This window comes from Brachypodium distachyon, chromosome 3 (genome assembly GCF_000005505.3).
Source record: "Brachypodium distachyon strain Bd21 chromosome 3, Brachypodium_distachyon_v3.0, whole genome shotgun sequence".
In the NCBI taxonomy this organism is placed as follows: Eukaryota; Viridiplantae; Streptophyta; class Magnoliopsida; order Poales; family Poaceae; genus Brachypodium; species Brachypodium distachyon.
The window spans coordinates 21,103,116-21,118,207 of NC_016133.3; the positions used below are offsets into that span (position 1 = coordinate 21,103,116).

The 15,092-nt window shown below is 44.1% G+C and overlaps 3 protein-coding genes across 9 annotated transcripts; 1 reads left to right on the forward strand and 2 right to left on the reverse strand.

The window, feature by feature from the left end:
• Positions 1-775: 775 nt before the first annotated feature.
• Positions 776-3,986, reverse strand: LOC100828401 (calmodulin-binding protein 60 D). 4 transcript variants are annotated; one of them, XM_024460599.1, is made up of 7 exons: positions 3,778-3,986; positions 3,173-3,248; positions 2,828-2,886; positions 2,056-2,570; positions 1,701-1,861; positions 1,427-1,615; positions 776-1,315 (listed from the first exon to the last, which is right to left on the reverse strand). In XM_024460599.1, the coding sequence occupies exons 1-7, from the start codon at positions 3,852-3,854 to the stop codon at positions 932-934; spliced, it is 1,461 nt and encodes a 486-aa protein (XP_024316367.1). In that variant the 5' UTR covers positions 3,855-3,986; the 3' UTR covers positions 776-931. The 4 variants fall into 4 exon arrangements, with proteins under 4 accessions (XP_024316367.1, XP_014756138.1, XP_014756137.1 ...); XM_014900652.2 differs by having other exon boundaries at positions 3,733-3,986; XM_014900651.2 differs by having other exon boundaries at positions 3,727-3,986.
• Positions 3,987-8,203: 4,217 nt separating this feature from the next.
• LOC100828512 (chloroplastic group IIA intron splicing facilitator CRS1, chloroplastic) lies at positions 8,204-12,843 on the forward strand. 2 transcript variants are annotated; one of them, XM_003573727.4, is made up of 8 exons: positions 8,204-8,953; positions 9,969-10,449; positions 10,666-10,796; positions 11,276-11,626; positions 11,716-11,872; positions 11,974-12,263; positions 12,360-12,419; positions 12,551-12,813. In XM_003573727.4, exons 1-8 carry the CDS (start codon positions 8,270-8,272, stop codon positions 12,587-12,589), a joined length of 2,193 nt encoding a protein of 730 aa, XP_003573775.1. In that variant the 5' UTR covers positions 8,204-8,269; the 3' UTR covers positions 12,590-12,813. The 2 variants fall into 2 exon arrangements, with proteins under 2 accessions (XP_003573775.1, XP_010234621.1); XM_010236319.3 differs by having other exon boundaries at positions 12,360-12,843.
• Positions 12,844-12,991: 148 nt separating this feature from the next.
• Positions 12,992-14,805, reverse strand: LOC100828813. Of its 3 annotated transcripts, XM_014901187.2 has the most exons (3): positions 14,174-14,805; positions 13,571-13,834; positions 12,992-13,295 (listed from the first exon to the last, which is right to left on the reverse strand). In XM_014901187.2, exons 2-3 carry the CDS (start codon positions 13,736-13,738, stop codon positions 13,095-13,097), a joined length of 369 nt encoding a protein of 122 aa, XP_014756673.1. In that variant the 5' UTR covers positions 13,739-13,834; positions 14,174-14,805; the 3' UTR covers positions 12,992-13,094. The 3 variants fall into 3 exon arrangements, with proteins under 3 accessions (XP_014756673.1, XP_003573776.2, XP_024317261.1); XM_003573728.4 differs by lacking the exon at positions 14,174-14,805 and having other exon boundaries at positions 13,571-14,099; XM_024461493.1 differs by lacking the exons at positions 12,992-13,295; positions 14,174-14,805 and adding an exon at positions 13,302-13,472 and having other exon boundaries at positions 13,571-14,156.
• Between the last annotated feature and the right edge of the window lie 287 nt (positions 14,806-15,092).

Below are 15,092 nucleotides of genomic sequence, written 5' to 3' on the forward strand. Positions count from 1 at the left end.
CCAACGGTGGAATCTTCGGAAAACTTTGAAACACCGAGTGTTGTTTGGAATTCTCGCGATCGTGCGGGACAGCACGAACATCCAACTTGTTCGCATGTTTCTCAATGCCTCGAGAAGGGTTTCGATGATCCCTTCGGTGGGATTGTGCGGAATTTTGTCTAATAATACAATATGAAATTTCCTTGCGATCCAACGGTGGAATCTCTGGAAAACTTCGAAACACTGAGTGATGTTTGGATTTCTCGTGTCCGTGCGGGACAGCAAGAACATCTAACTTGTTCGCCTGTTTCCCGCTGTCTCAAGAAACATTTTGCCGATCCCTGCGGTGGAATTGTGTCTACTACTATCTCGTGAAATTTCGTGAAGATCCAGCAGTGCAATCTCTGGCAAAATTGAAAACATCGAGTGTTGTTCGGAGCCAGCCGGAAAAGAGAGAAGGAGATATTGTTTAATGTCCATCATGCCCTTTTTTATGAAAGCGTACGGAGTGATCTGGACCGTCCTTATGTTTTCCGTAAGAAAAGGGGTGTATTGAATCAGTAAAAAGAAAGAGGTGTTAAGAGAAAAGAAACGCACACGTGGTTGGTAGGCATGAGGGGGGTGTAGATCATGGGGAGGGTACGGGGAAGTTTGGCCTCTTTTTGCCTGCCTTCTCATTGCTTTATATAGAAACGACTCGATGCGCCAACATGACGTGGAGTTCACGTCCAACACGTGGAGTTCACGTCCAACACGATGCCACCCGGAATACTACAGTCCGGTTTAAACACTCGCATTGGGGAATCAACTCCACTTGGAAGTTGCAACACGAAAGACACACCTTATACTTCAATGCATTTCCTTACACAAGACGGACTCAAATAGAGTGGATATTTGAATCACACTGGATTACAAAGCATAAAAATAGTAGCCACTTAAATAGAGAGGAAGACTAGTCCACTTGATCCCAACAACCAAGGTTTGGAGAGTTGTTCCAGCTGAAGTGATCGTCAGCAGCCATGCTTGGGATCCAGAACATAGCATCACAACTAGCCGGAACAGTTGCTGTGGCCGAATCCAAGGTGCTGCTGCTATTAGTTGCCATTAGAGCACTGGATGTAGCAGTTCTAGACCCCATGTTGTCAAGATACTCTGCATTCTGAGACCCTGAACTGATCATGCTTTCATTGCTTGCTGGTGTGCATGAAGAACTGGGATTTTCCTGGGGAAATGATGGTATCAAGCCACCGTATGCAGCAAGTGCCGCCTCATGTGCCACTTCCTCCAATTGATCCCACTGCTGGTATGCCTTGACTGCCAATTCCTTCACTTGCACCTACAGTTGGGAAGAAATCAAAGGAGAATAAATTAGGGAAATCTTTGTAAGAAACATAAATTAAACGGTACCCTATTTCGATTGGCACAAACTGATCTGAATAAGAGATACCATTTGTTGCTGGTGGAGCTGTTGCAAAGAGCATGTCTGGTCACCAATCCTAGCTGCTAGAATCTCTCCTATGGGGTTGAATATAACTTCACACCCTTGAGATTTGATAACGTAGCATTTCCCTTTCGTATCGCAAGTTTTGGCGTGGTTTAGTGTCGTCCTCCATTGCCGATCTGACATTCCAACAAGCTGAAATGTTCCCAAGTACAAATAATATCAGAAACAGTAGCATGCAGAAGTATGTAAACGGTTTGAAGTTGAGTATGATGCTTACGCTTTTTAGCTTATCGGGTTCTATGGTGTTAAGCTTCAAGAAGTCCTGGACGTTCTTGATCCCCTCGGACTCCAATCTCTTGTCAATTGGCCCATCTTTTCCGATGTTCTTTAGTCTCCATATATTGTCAGTCAGATTTGGTGGGTAATGCTTCTTGTACACTAGTAAAACGAAGGAAATATAGTTTAGTTTCACTTCTTATAGTGTTTGTACTATTCTATTCTTCACATATATGTGTGCTAAAAAATACAAGGAATCAACACAAAGACTACATGCAGTCATGCAACTTCTTATAGTGTTGAAGATTGGCTAAATGCATTAGCTAGACAAAATTAGCTAGGATGATCAAACTTACATTCGCCTCGATGATCCTTCACCGTGAAGCTTTCGCTCACCGCCTCCTGGATCCGGGGACCATAATATGTAGATGCCATGACGCGCACACCGATCCGGAACTTCCTGCTCCTTATCCAGCTTGAATTGTCGGTGAATGACACATCATCTAGCACCGCTACTCCATGATTGCCCATTGGCACATTGAGTGTACAACCCACAAGCAGTGGTCTCCTGCCCTCTCTAGCCTTTACAACTGCAGCATTGAACTGATCATCTGTCCACCCAACGCCGTCATCGCATCTGAAATCACCATCTAGGACAAACACTTGTAGCTTTGTTGAAGAAGAGCCTAGGTGAGTGTTTGTTTGTGTGATGGGACAGTTGGTTCTTGTATCCACAAGTCGGATCTCAATTGCGTTGCTCGTAGCATCCACAAGCTTGTTGTTGGTGAAGATTGGTAGCATGAGCCGCTTCGTAAAGGAAAGCTTCAGTGGAGGCGAGACATCCACCTCTTGGATGTGTAAAGGGAGAGATCTGGGAGAATATGGTTTATTTTGTCAGGTTAATCCCAATTCAGGCTTTTATGTTTTTGCCACCAGTGCATTTTGAGTTAACAATTTGCTGTACAAGGCATTTCTGTGGTAATTCATAATTGCAAATCGGCCTGCCCTTGTTTTTCAAAATCTAGTGGCAAAAGCATAAGAAGGCTATCTTGTTTCATGACAAATGTACATATATATTATTCAAACATTAATTGCAGCAGCATTTCAGACACTCAAAAATTATCATACCTGCATGGTATTGGTATGTGAGCATGCTGAGCAAAGATATTTTGAATTTCCTCACGTACCTGACACCAAATAGATATTATTTTTTTAGTTAACATATTGCCGTAGTATGTCATATTTTTTTACTCAAATTAATACAGTATATTGCACTATTTCTTCATGTAGAGACTTAGGGGAACTCAAATGGTTAACATAATTGAATCAGGATCAATATGTAAGCATCTAGAAAAAGGATACAACAATTTAATTCGATGCCGTTTATTTTGTGCATGGAAATATATATTCTTCAGCGGAGTGCAAAAACAACTGGACCTAAATATATAATTGTTGTTTCATAATTAATCTTACCACCCTACGGATAACCGGTTCCAAACTCACGACGATTTGCTGAATAGTATCCGCGGTTGCAGCTCTTCGGACGAGGCTGCAAAAGAGATCGAAACATCCAAAGCGACGAGGGGTTAATTAATTACATTAACCCGTATATGGAACAGAAAAAATATACATGCATATATATGAAACATGTAGTGTTTAAAGTTAATTACGGAGCTTAGGCGGGTAATATTAGCTAGGGTTTTAGTTGATGCGAAATGAAATCGTAGAACTATATATGAGAGTTGGCGTGATCAAGTTTCGATAACAGAGATCTCTGAACTATCTACACTTATTCAGTTCTGAAACATGAAAGAAAACGAGCACAAGCTAGCAAGCAAGCAGCTACCGATATATCTATGCACCTGGTCGAAGAAATAGGAGCAAGAAACTTGAATAATTTCCACTGTACCAGGGAGGAAGGAATTAGAAATCAAAGCATGCAATTAATCATAAACTGAAAATCTTCATTTTCAAAGGAAAAAAAAGCTGGAAAATCTTAGAGAAGACGAGTGATTTAGTAAAGAGACTCTAACGATCGAAAAGACAGTGGCGCCGGGCGGATCCTCCTGGGTCCATGCCTCTGCTGCTGATCGTCGGCTCCGCTCCCCTGCAGCTCGTCGTCGTCGTCGTCGCCCCGGGGCCTTCGCACAGACATCTTATTACTGCGCTAGCTCTCTTCAGCGATCAAATCAGAAGAGACAAGACCTTGAAGAGTTGAGAGCAACAAAGTTGACGCTAGCTAGCTGCAGGTTGGGAGAGAGGCGCCGCGCAGGCAACACCCATGCACCAAGCAAGCAAGGGGGCGAAAGTAACGTGGCCTCAAAGCCGTATATATACATACAAGCCGGCTAGCTAGGCGCCTGCTGTGCCAGTGGGCCTTTGCTACGTCGTACAGTAGAAGAGTACTTAAGAAATTTGTGAAAGTTAATTTTCTTGTCGACGAGTTAATTTATGTTAAAGAAATGGCAGTGCCCCGTCAGGCCAGAAGGTTCCTTGCAGACTCCGGGAAGGTGGCCGGAAGCGAGCTAGCTACTAGCGCGTTTTGCGTGTTAACAGTAATGTGTGAGCCTGGCTGAGCTGGTTCATTTCCTTTCTGACTTCATATGTTTACAGAAATACTCTCTCCGGTTCTAAATTGTTGTCGAAATATTACATGTATCCAGATGTTCTTTAAAAATAGATACATTTATATTTAAGCAAACTTGAGTCAATACTTATTTAGGACGGGAGTAACTTCCAGCAGCCAGAGCAGCAGTAGTGCGAAGCAATGCATGCAGGTCGGTCTTTGCTCAGGGGGTTGGTGCAGGGGCAGCTTCCTAGCCAATATGCATGACGAAGAAAATTTGTGCGGGAGTCGGTCGTTCTTCGGTCCCGGCCGTGTGCGTGTCCATATATTCGTCCACCACTGCACGACTAGACCACGACCGGACCATACAGCTATACGTTCACAAGGTCATGCTCATGCGCTTGCTTGCTTGGACCTCATTCCGTCTTCGAAAGCTATATACTCTACTTCCTGTGCGAAATTGACTGCTTGGGTACTTCCGTGAACTTCTTTCGACGCTCAAAGAAAAAATATCAAATACTCTCTTCGTGCCGACTTTCTATTACATGTATCTAAACGTTTTTTAAACATGTATACATTCATATTTAGTCAAATTTGAGTCACTTAATATGAGACTGAAAGAGTACTTAGTATAGCTAGCTAGGCAGGCAGGAACAACTGTGTTTATTGACTAGCCGTCACCTTGTGCACACGCGCACGTAGAGGCCGGGTCGGAAGCCACCTTTCCAGTACCACAAGACTGTCCTCTACCTTCTTGCCATGGGTAACATCGAAAATCAGGTTTTTTTTAGGATGCAACGTCTTGTTGTTTACTTTGTCAGGTAGCTAGCGAGCTCTGGCCTCCCCTGGATCGACTCAAAGCTAGTTATGGCAGGCTATTTTCTATGGCCGGTACACCTTGTCAAATGAAAGCAACTCGTTTGAAGAACTGAGCTGTCAAAAAAATAATACTCATCTGAACTGAACTGACGGTTGCAGCTGTAAACTCCATCGTTACGTGCATTTGATCAAAGTTACGTTTTGCGTAAATATATTCCACAAACTTTTGTGCTGAATAAATAGACTATCTCAAAATATGTACAGTAAATTATCTAGTCCCGACCCATATTACTTGAGCTCTTTTACGGTACACCGGAATTAATATTGGCTATCCATTCATCCCAGTCTAACGGCTATTGTTATCGGGTACTCCACTGATGATTTTCTGGAGTACTACCTCGAAAAGGCACGGAGTACCTTGTTACAAGGGGTAAAATAGTAATCAGAGACTTTCTTATTTCTCAGGCAATCTCTGAGTTTTTTCTCGCAATCAACATGAAAACATTGCTCGTGTGAAAAAAGTATAACCCGATGAACCCTAATTATGAACGGGTGAGACCATCATCCATAGATTCAATCGTAGGTCTAAAATAAATCAACGGTAGAGATGTATAATTGATCCAAGAATCCACTAGGAGGCTGCACAATTGATCAATCCATACGTGCTGTCGCTGCTGTGATCCAAGAGTCCACGAGGAGGCTGCACAATTGATCGATCCATACGTGTTGTCCTTGCTGTGAACAGCGCCATCAGAATCCCAGACGGCTGTGCCGTAACGGGTGGGCAGCGCGTGCAATCCAAGAATAAAAGCGAACCATCGACCGCGGGCGGATTTGGCGGCCAGACAGCGGCACGACGGCAGTGCAGAGAGCAGCGTGACCGACGGGGGCTCGATCGTTCGTCGGTGGCCAGACGCGAGGGCAGGGCTGCTCGATCAGCACTGTTCAGTCAAAACAGCCCTTTACAAAATGTCCAAATTATCCTCATGTTTGGAGGGCCAGATTTATTTGGTACTCCAATTCATGCCAAGAAGTACCTGTAGGGTACCGTAAAAAAGCTCTATTGCTTTGTCAGGTAGCTAATGCTAATAGTTGTCACCTTGTAAACACAATAATGCACAGGCGCGTGTGTACATCTAACTTTAGTACTAGCTAGGAAGGCCCCTCCCAAGTGTAATTAGCTCTCCAAGGTTGTCATTTCAATGTTGCCATGATACCATCGAAAGCTGGGTTTCCTAGATACATACATGTCCGTTTGTTAATGATTAGGTACCTCTAGCTGGACTGAAGTAGGTAGAGCAAGGTGAATTAATTCTTCGTTGCTTTCCAAAAGCTGGATTGACTGAAAGCAACTTAAGCATCTCAGATTATATACTCATCCGACAATCGACGTGCTCACATGGCATTCGCTCACTTGAAATGCAGTCAATTAAAAGATGACTCGGCGTTGAAACTAAGAGTCTAAGATAGCTAGCTACCCCAAGGAAAGGACATAGAGGAGTCGTCCTTCGTCCTTTCATCTTTCATATGTTGATTAGCACATTGGCCTGACCCTTCTCCTCGTTATCATCATCACTGAGCAACATACACGATAATATAACCATTCATTGAGTTCATGCTAAGGATCCCTAGCTAGCCTGTGGTCATGCGTAATTGACAGGCACCAGCTGATTAGCTAAATTTGTTGGGTTTCAATTTTTGCTACGAGGACTTTTTTTTTACGGAAATGCTTTGCGGAGACTGGAAATTGCGCAGCAAGTGTTTTGCAAGTCAGTCAAGCAGTGACCATATATGCAGGACCACACGACCGACGTACGTCTGCTACAATCAATTTCAATGCTACTGCTTCCATGAACATACTCTTGACATTCCACCCAAGAAAAGAGAAGGAAAACAAATTGTACATATACAATACACACGTCCCTCCATATCTTTTTTTTTTAACTTCACGTCCCTCTATATCTTAGCTACTAGGAAGCCTCCTTCCAAGCTTCCGGCCATTTTCGCTTGAAGTGACAGTCGTTGAAACTTGGAATTGCATATGAGCATCGTATTATCTAAAGAACTTTTTTTTTGCGGGGAAGTATTATCTAAAGAACTTGGGACTAGTGGTTAATATAGTTGTAATAGATGACGTCAAATGCCGCATTGGTCAGGCATTTCTATTACTCAAGGAATGCCATTATTTTTTATGCCCATTTGTCATATATTTAGGTATTGTTTGATTTACGAAGTTGATGATACAATTGATTAGCCACATTATCCTTTTTCTTTGCGCATGACATTATCCATATTCATACTTGTATCCGCCACTTTTTGTTGTTCGACTCTGTGGAAAATATGGCAACATGTAACCACCATATTATTTAAAAGGTTTATGTGGACAAAAATATGGTTAACACGTGGACGAGCGTTGTATGATTATCTGATGTCTGTCTATTCCTTTTTTTTCTTTTTTGAGAGCAAGTCCGTCTAGTTTTCATCAATTAGATGATGCCTCGCACGTTGTTATAGTTAAATTGTACATTTTTCACTTAGTGGGGATAACTTGATGAAAGTAATATGCATACATGCATGTGCAAAATATGAGTTTTTCAATAAATAGGTGTGAACAAATTAATTATATCATGATGTGGCATGCTTGCATGTTTAGAGTTAACACAAAGAGTATTCAAAATTGAAAAATATAATGAAATTGTATATTTTTCACTTAGTGAGGATAGCTTGCTAGAAGTAACATGCATGCATGTGTAAAATATGAGGTTTCCCCTAAGTAGGTGTGATGAACAAATTAACTATATGATGATGTGGCATGCTTGCATGTTTAGAAAAATCTAGTGGTGGGTTGCTTCTACTTAGATAATAGAAGATACGTGGGATGTATTTTGAAGTTTCTGAGCGTTTTTACTGTTAATTAGCTTTAAAAAAATGTTTCTGAGCGTTTTCTTTTGCTCCAGGGGAGTAGAGATGGGCCTCCACGGCTGAGATGAGAAAGAGGCCAGCCCATCAAAGTTCCTGGACTGTTGTGTGGACTACTGGACTAGCCCATTGAGTCAGTGAGAACGCCCCGTTCACGACACAGACATGTGGGTCGCAAACAAATCCCACCGCGCGACCCGCAGCCTCATCCGCGCCTCTGCCCGTCTCCGCTCTCCGACACACACACACAGAGCACAGAACCCGCCATGGCGCCACCTCCACTTCCCCTCTTCTCCCCCTCGCCGAAGCCGCCGCCTCCACCACCGTGGCTCCACGGCCCCAAAACCCCCACTTCCGCGACCCCTCCACTCCCCATCGAGGCCCCTCCGAAGCCCCACAATGACCCCAAGCCGCAAAGAAGCAACAGCTCCACCACCAATCCCCTCACCACCGGCGTCCCCGGAGGCCGCACTCGGCGCGCCGTTCTAGGAATCATCCGCCGAGTCCGTTCCCTCGAGCTCTCCAACCCGCCAAACCCTAGACCCAGACCCAGCACTAGCGGCAACATCCCCTTCCACCTCCCAATCGACCGGCCGCAGGAAGGCCAAGAAGAAGAGGAGGCGGGGAAGGATGAGAAGGGGAAGCTGACCAAGTCTAGGGCGGTTCCGTGGTCTGCGGCGAGGGACGAGCATCTCAAGGTCGTGCTGCGGCGGGAGAAGAAGGTGCGGGAGCCGACGCGCGCGGAGCGGGAGCTGGGGCCCGCATTGCTGGAGCGGCTCCGGCGCGCGGCGCGTGGGATGGACAGGTGGGCGCGGGCCAAGAAGGCCGGGGTGACGGACGAGGTGGTGGAGGATGTGCGGAGCGAGTGGTCGAGTGGCCAGGAGCTCGCCGGTGTGAGGATCGTCGAGCCACTCCGGCGGTGCATGGACAGGGCAAGGGAGATCCTTGAGGTGAGGATTCTGTCTCTCTTAGTGTGATGGACAGTTAATTTTGAGCTTCATGTCTGGCAGTCCGGGAAATGTGTGTAGCAAGGTGAGAATTTTGATGAGTGTTTAGTTTCCATGAGTAGATACTATGTTTTTTATAGCAAGAGATGCTTCATAGGTGCAATGCTGCCTGATGTAAGAGAATGTGCATAGAGTTAATTGCGCAAAACCACCGTTTGGGGGCTTTGGTAAGACATAACCACAGGTTTTCAAAACAAAATTCAAAGGACCACATGTTTCCTTCTAATCTTTCACAGGGCACCCAAATTGGCCGGTTCAGGCCATTTGGCAGCTGAACTAACATACCTGCGGAGGCTGCCAATGTGTGTAGACCCATTTCCCGAGCATAGAACTTATGAGACACTGTAGGTAAACGGGACTGGATATGTCGGCAGCCTCCTTGTCAACTTCGATCTTACCTGACAGGTGGGCCATATATGTCGGCTCGGCTGTCAAACGGCCTGAACCGGCCAATTTGGATGTCATTTGAAAGATTAGAAGAAAACATGTGGTTCTTAAAAAAAATACAAACCTGTGCTTATGTGTTACTGAAGTGCATAACTAGTCTTGTGGTTGTCACAGAAATGCAAATCTGGAACTGTTCTTGTATTTGTGGCAAACAAATGTGATTTTTTAATGTAAATGATGCTAACTGAGGATTGGAATTGTAGTAGCTTTAGATGTAAATTTGGATGTAAAGTGAATAATTGTCTGCCCTGCCTAACTACAGTAATAAGAGATCAACAGCATTGTGCTAGCCTTGCAACAGTAATATAGCAATAGTATGATATTTGTTGTGTTTGAGTTTTAATCATTCGGAGTTAACATAAATCAGTTGTGTCCTACAAAAATCATGGTAAAGAACAGAGACTGTTTTAATGAAAATGTATGTAACCATGAACTGCTTTAGTTATTTGATGACCTAATTACAATGCTTGAGTTGAATCCTAAATTTTCTTTGGACTTCCATCTTTATCAGATAAAAACAGGAGGCTTAGTTGTGTGGACAAAAGGAGACATCCATTTTGTTTACAGAGGAAGTGATTATGTACATAATATGAAGTATTCTCACAATTTTGTAGCGGACATTCAGAAAGTCCGTACGCCACAAGAAAAATACAAAAGCAATGTTGAGCTTTTAGGCAAGCATAACGGTAAAGCTAAAGGTGCTTTCCGAGAGAAAGATTCAAGCATTGATATTCAGACATATGAAGAGCCTGTCAAGGGAACGCTCTATGAGAGAGAAGTCAACAGATTGTTAGACAGTTTGGGCCCTCGATTTATTGATTGGTGGTGGAACACACCATTGCCTGTGGATGCTGATCTCCTTCCAGAAGTTGTTCTAGGCTTCAAGACTCCATTTAGACAATGCCCTCCTGGCGTGAGACCGACACTAGCAGATGAGGAACTAACATACCTCCGGAAGCTTGCACGCCCTTTGCCAGCACATTTTGCTCTAGGTGGGTATGCTGTTAGTTCCCAGATTCCAAACGTGTTATCTAAGCTTATTGGTAGTTCCAAATAACTATGCTTTTATGGCTGATTAAAGGTTAACTGCCACCAATATCTGTATTCGTACAATCTTATGCATATATCACCCCAAAGTTCCACAAGAAATTTTGTACAATCACAAGAGGCTTATGATTTATGAACATATCCTAAGTAATCTTTGACAGGTAGAAATACAAAGCTACAGGGTTTGGCTGCTGCTATACTAAAGCTTTGGGAAAAGAGCCTTGTAGCGAAGATTGCAGTGAAAGTGGGTATCGAAAATACCAATAATGAACAAATGGCATGGAATCTTAAGGCAAGTGATCTTCCTCATGCAATCTGTTTATGATACTCGTGTTGTGAAAATTCATAACAGTCGGTGCATGTAAGTATCAGGCCCTGTTTGGTTGGGTTTAAAACTGCTTTTTGACTTTTGGCTTATAAGCCACAAAAGCACCTAAATAGTTGCTTTTGACTTTGGCTTTTTGCTTATACCATCATCTAACAATATCAAGTCAAATGTCAAAAACCAAAACCGAAAGCACCTAATTTGGTGCTTTTGTGGCTTATAAGCCAAAAGTCAGAAAGCAGTTTTAAGCCCAACCAAACAGGGCCTCAATCAAACACATACTGTATGAACTGCTGTGAAGTCTATCGTACTGAATGAGAATAAGCAGTTAACCCACGCTTTCGTACTTGAAAGTTCGGTTGTCCTTAATAAAAAGTTGTCCTACTGTTCATGATTGGTTCATCTTTGTATCTGCATCTGTATGACACTGTATCTGCTCAGTGCAGCATCTTACTGGAGGAACTATCATACTGAGAAACAAGGACTTCATTATTCTATATAGAGGCAAGGATTTTCTTCCTGCTGGGGTTAAACAATCTGTTATTCAACACGAAGCTCAGGTAGATGCCCAGCAGGTGAAGGAAGAAGAAGCCCGATTATCAGGGACTGAGTCACTTCAGATGTTCGCTGGTTTACCCTCTGTGGAAAGTTCTGCAGGAACTTTCAGAGAGTATCAAGATTTTCAGGTTAACCAGGCACATGAAACAACTATAAACAACAAGGCTATGATAGAACTAGAGGCTGAGAAGCATAGGCTGGAGAAGGAACTGAAAGACCAGGAACGAAGACTTTTCATTGTATGCTCTGATCTTTACCCTTGTGCTCGTTTGAAATACATAAAATTATAATAGTACCTAATTATAACACAAAATGGCATCTACTACAGCTTACCAAGAAGATTGAAAGATCTAATCAAGCGCTGGCAAAGCTTCATAGTTCTTGGAACCCTTCAGAGCAATCTGCAGACAAAGAACTCTTGACAGAGGAGGAAAGGATGATATTCCGAAAGATTGGCCTAAAAATGGATGAGCATGTGCTCCTTGGTATAGCATTCCACATCTAAATATAGCATTTGCGTCACATGTGCTCTTATCTGTGTGCATAAAACCAAGAAGAGCTATTTATCCTTTGTTTTCATTTGCAGGCAGACGTGGTGTTTTTGATGGTGTTATTGAAGAGATTCATCAACACTGGAAGCATAAAGAGATTGTGAAAGTAATTACCAAGCAGAATCAATCTTATCAAATAACATATACATCGATGCTGCTTGAGGTTGAGACAGGGGGAGTATTGATAGCAACACAGAAGCTCCCACACAGCCATGCCATAATACTTTACCGTGGGAAAAATTATCGGCGCCCAGAAAAATCACCCAGCAATCTCCTGACTAAAAGAGAAGCATTACGAAGATCAGTTGAGGTTCAGCGACGAGGGGTAGGGATCGGCATAAAACTATTATTTCTTTTCCCTAGTAGATATCCATTTTGCCACTCTTGCTCCATATCTCACTTCCTTTCATCTAATTTGCAGTCAATGAAATATTATGTTTGGGAGAGACAAAAATCCATCGAGGAATTACAATGGAGGCTGGTTTGTTCAAAATGGCATTTCTTACATACGAAAAGGGCATCAATAAACTATCAATATAACGAAATTTTATGTCATACACTTTCCGCTTGAAACTTATGCAGTGTTTTGCTTTTGTTGCGCTACACCTACAGGCAAATGTGGCAAGGGAGATCAGGAAACTAACCCCGTGATTCATGAAGATGTTGGACAGTACAAAAATGTATCAAAGATTTTGAATAAATATAACATCTAGATTTTTTTTTTGCTTGTGTCGCCTACAAATTACAAAGTGCCAAAGAGCTTCCATGGCTAGGATAATTTTGTACGTCCGTAAACAAATTTTGTTGCAACTGTACAGTTGTATATTTTTGTGTTTATGTATATATATGCCACTGCAACACATGTATTCCCAACATATCATGAAAGTCGTTTCTGTTATAAATCAGTCATCATGTATCGGTGAAACAAGATTACAGACGAGCAACACACAGGGCGTGCATTTACTGATTCTGTAATAAGAACATGCACTTGATGAAGAGGCAATGTAAGATTTGAGGATGGGGAGTTACATGTTAGGAAGCGCGAACATTGAATGATTGAAACAAGTTGAAACTCTCTGGAAGTAGATAATTAGCATATGTTTGTACAATTACAGAGCAATTTGGTTGGATTGGAGCTGGATATGGAGATGTGTGATCAGGGCTTGGGATGCTCCCCTTTGAGCTCCCTCTGGGGCCTCTGCGGCGCGTTCTTTGGGTTTGTGAACCATGTCGTGTAGAGGAACTGCTTGTGAGGTCCGTCATGGTCGCAGATGAGCCTGAGCTTCTGCCTCTCTCTCATCCACCGCAGCATGATCTTCATCTGCCTCTTGCTCGTCAAACCTCTCAGCCCAACTCCCTGAAGGAGAGAAAAAGAAAAGAGATGCAGCCAGATTTCACTTGACATAAACAAGTTCCAGCTAATTAACGCGGAATTCAAACTCTAGCCGACGCTAAAAATCCATTCCAAAACCGTCTCCGATGACATGATACTGTCTTGTCTGTCCGTGGAAAGTTGGCAGGCTGTTGTCTCTGGCTGTGAGGCGTTCCGTCGAACATGTTGTGTGCATTAGGGTATGATGCGACGGATGGTGGACGAAATGGACGTTTTAATTGGAAGGGTGGGTGCAATACCTTGACGTGCTCCCAGACGTCGGTGATGGTGAGCGGGCCGTGCTCCCTGACGACGTCGAAGATGGTGCGGGTGATGGACTGCGCCTGCTCCGGCGCCGCCGTCAGCTCGATCGGCCCCATCTTGGGCTTCCCCTTCTTGCCCACCCACCGCGCCGCCGTCGCGAACATCTCGGGTCTCTGGAGCCCCCCTCCCGTATCCTGATCTCGGCGGCCGAGACCCGAGATCACCCACCTCTCTCCACTCCACGCCGCACTCGGGCTGCACTGCACCAGCGCGAGAAAGACGAGAAGAATTCTCCTCAAGAAAAAGAAAAAGAAAAGGACGAGAAGAACAGGACAGAAAGAGTCTGGATTGCAAATGGGCCGAATGGAGGAGCCCAGGTGGTGATCCATGGGCCGCCAACAACTGAAGCAACCCGACGGCGACCAGTTCTGGCCGGCTTTCTCTCTCAAAAAAAAAAGAAGGTTCTCGCCGGCTTGGCGACGACAAAGAAACAAGAGCAGAATGGATCGCTCTCAGCCACTTGTTGTTTCCATGCGGAAAGATTTCCAGTAGCTAAAAGGAATTCGTACTTGAAGAATGCCGTCCATCTGGCGCCGTACCTGTTGGAGTTGGACTAGTCCCGGCCCGGCCGAACCTCCGACAAGCGGACAAACGGTAGCCTTCGCGAATGCGCCGGCCGGGCTGATCCATCTCTTCACTCCACTCGAATTGCGCCCCCCGTACAGCTCGTGCAATGTAGACGGCTTGGAAACAAGCAGAATCCATCCAACAAGCAATCATGGATGCAAACAATAGCTGGTCTTGATATTTTGCTCACGATTTTGTTTCGCACAACTCTTCTAGTTTGGTCAGAGGAGAGGCATGTAGGCGCGCAGCTGTCCTTCCTTTAATCTCTCTCTGTCTCTGGGTTCAACTGTTGATGAGTTGATTGTGGGCACACCAGTCGGTCGGTTGAACAAAGTTATATCAATAAACCCAACATAATGCATGCAGGCCCAGGCACACCCAACCCAACCTTCATTGCTTCAGACTTCCTTCAGTCACACAAAACAACACACGCAGGTCTGACTGACGGACCCGACCGGACTGTACGAACAAGACCAGCTAGCTTAGTAGTAGAGTGTAACTGAACTGTACATTCCGGTATCAGCATTGTATTCCGAGCCCATTAATTCCCAACACAGATGTGCCTTCCTCCGGTTTCATCACCAACTTGAGCTGACACACGCAAATGAAGCTCTGTACCATACAGCTTCAAGTTACCTGCCAATGATGGGGATCAGATCAGAGCAAACATTTCTCAGGGAACCTGCCTTGGCATTTTTCGCAGGTACAGTAGTAGTACTACTCCAGTAAACGGCTGCATCTGGCTTTGTCCACTGCAATTGCTCCTGTTACTGAGAAAAGTGAGAAGAAGAACACATCATTGGTGTGCACATGCTTTCACGGAGAAGAACAATCTGGTCTGCAGGCAGCAACCAGGAGCAAACTGCAAACACGGATCAGATTGCAGTATAT

What these genes read in the sequence shown, in the direction of transcription:
- LOC100828401 (XM_014900651.2), bottom strand. Translation starts at nt 3,854, where the DNA reads ATGTCTGTGCGAAGGCCCCGGGGCGACGACGACGACGACGAGCTGCAG. An exon ending in AACCGGTTATCCGTAGGGTG is followed by an intron (nt 2,887 to 3,172) that starts GTAAGATTAATT and finishes ATTTGGTGTCAG; the next exon opens with GTACGTGAGGAAATTCAAAA. An exon ending in GAAGGATCATCGAGGCGAAT is followed by an intron (nt 1,862 to 2,055) that starts GTAAGTTTGATC and finishes TCGTTTTACTAG; the next exon opens with TGTACAAGAAGCATTACCCA.
- LOC100828512 (XM_010236319.3), top strand. Translation starts at nt 8,270, where the DNA reads ATGGCGCCACCTCCACTTCCCCTCTTCTCCCCCTCGCCGAAGCCGCCG. An exon ending in GGGCAAGGGAGATCCTTGAG is followed by an intron (nt 8,954 to 9,968) that starts GTGAGGATTCTG and finishes CATCTTTATCAG; the next exon opens with ATAAAAACAGGAGGCTTAGT. An exon ending in TTGAGGTTCAGCGACGAGGG is followed by an intron (nt 12,264 to 12,359) that starts GTAGGGATCGGC and finishes TCTAATTTGCAG; the next exon opens with TCAATGAAATATTATGTTTG.
- LOC100828813 (XM_003573728.4), bottom strand. Translation starts at nt 13,963, where the DNA reads ATGGATCACCACCTGGGCTCCTCCATTCGGCCCATTTGCAATCCAGAC. An exon ending in ACGTCTGGGAGCACGTCAAG is followed by an intron (nt 13,296 to 13,570) that starts GTATTGCACCCA and finishes TCTCTCCTTCAG; the next exon opens with GGAGTTGGGCTGAGAGGTTT.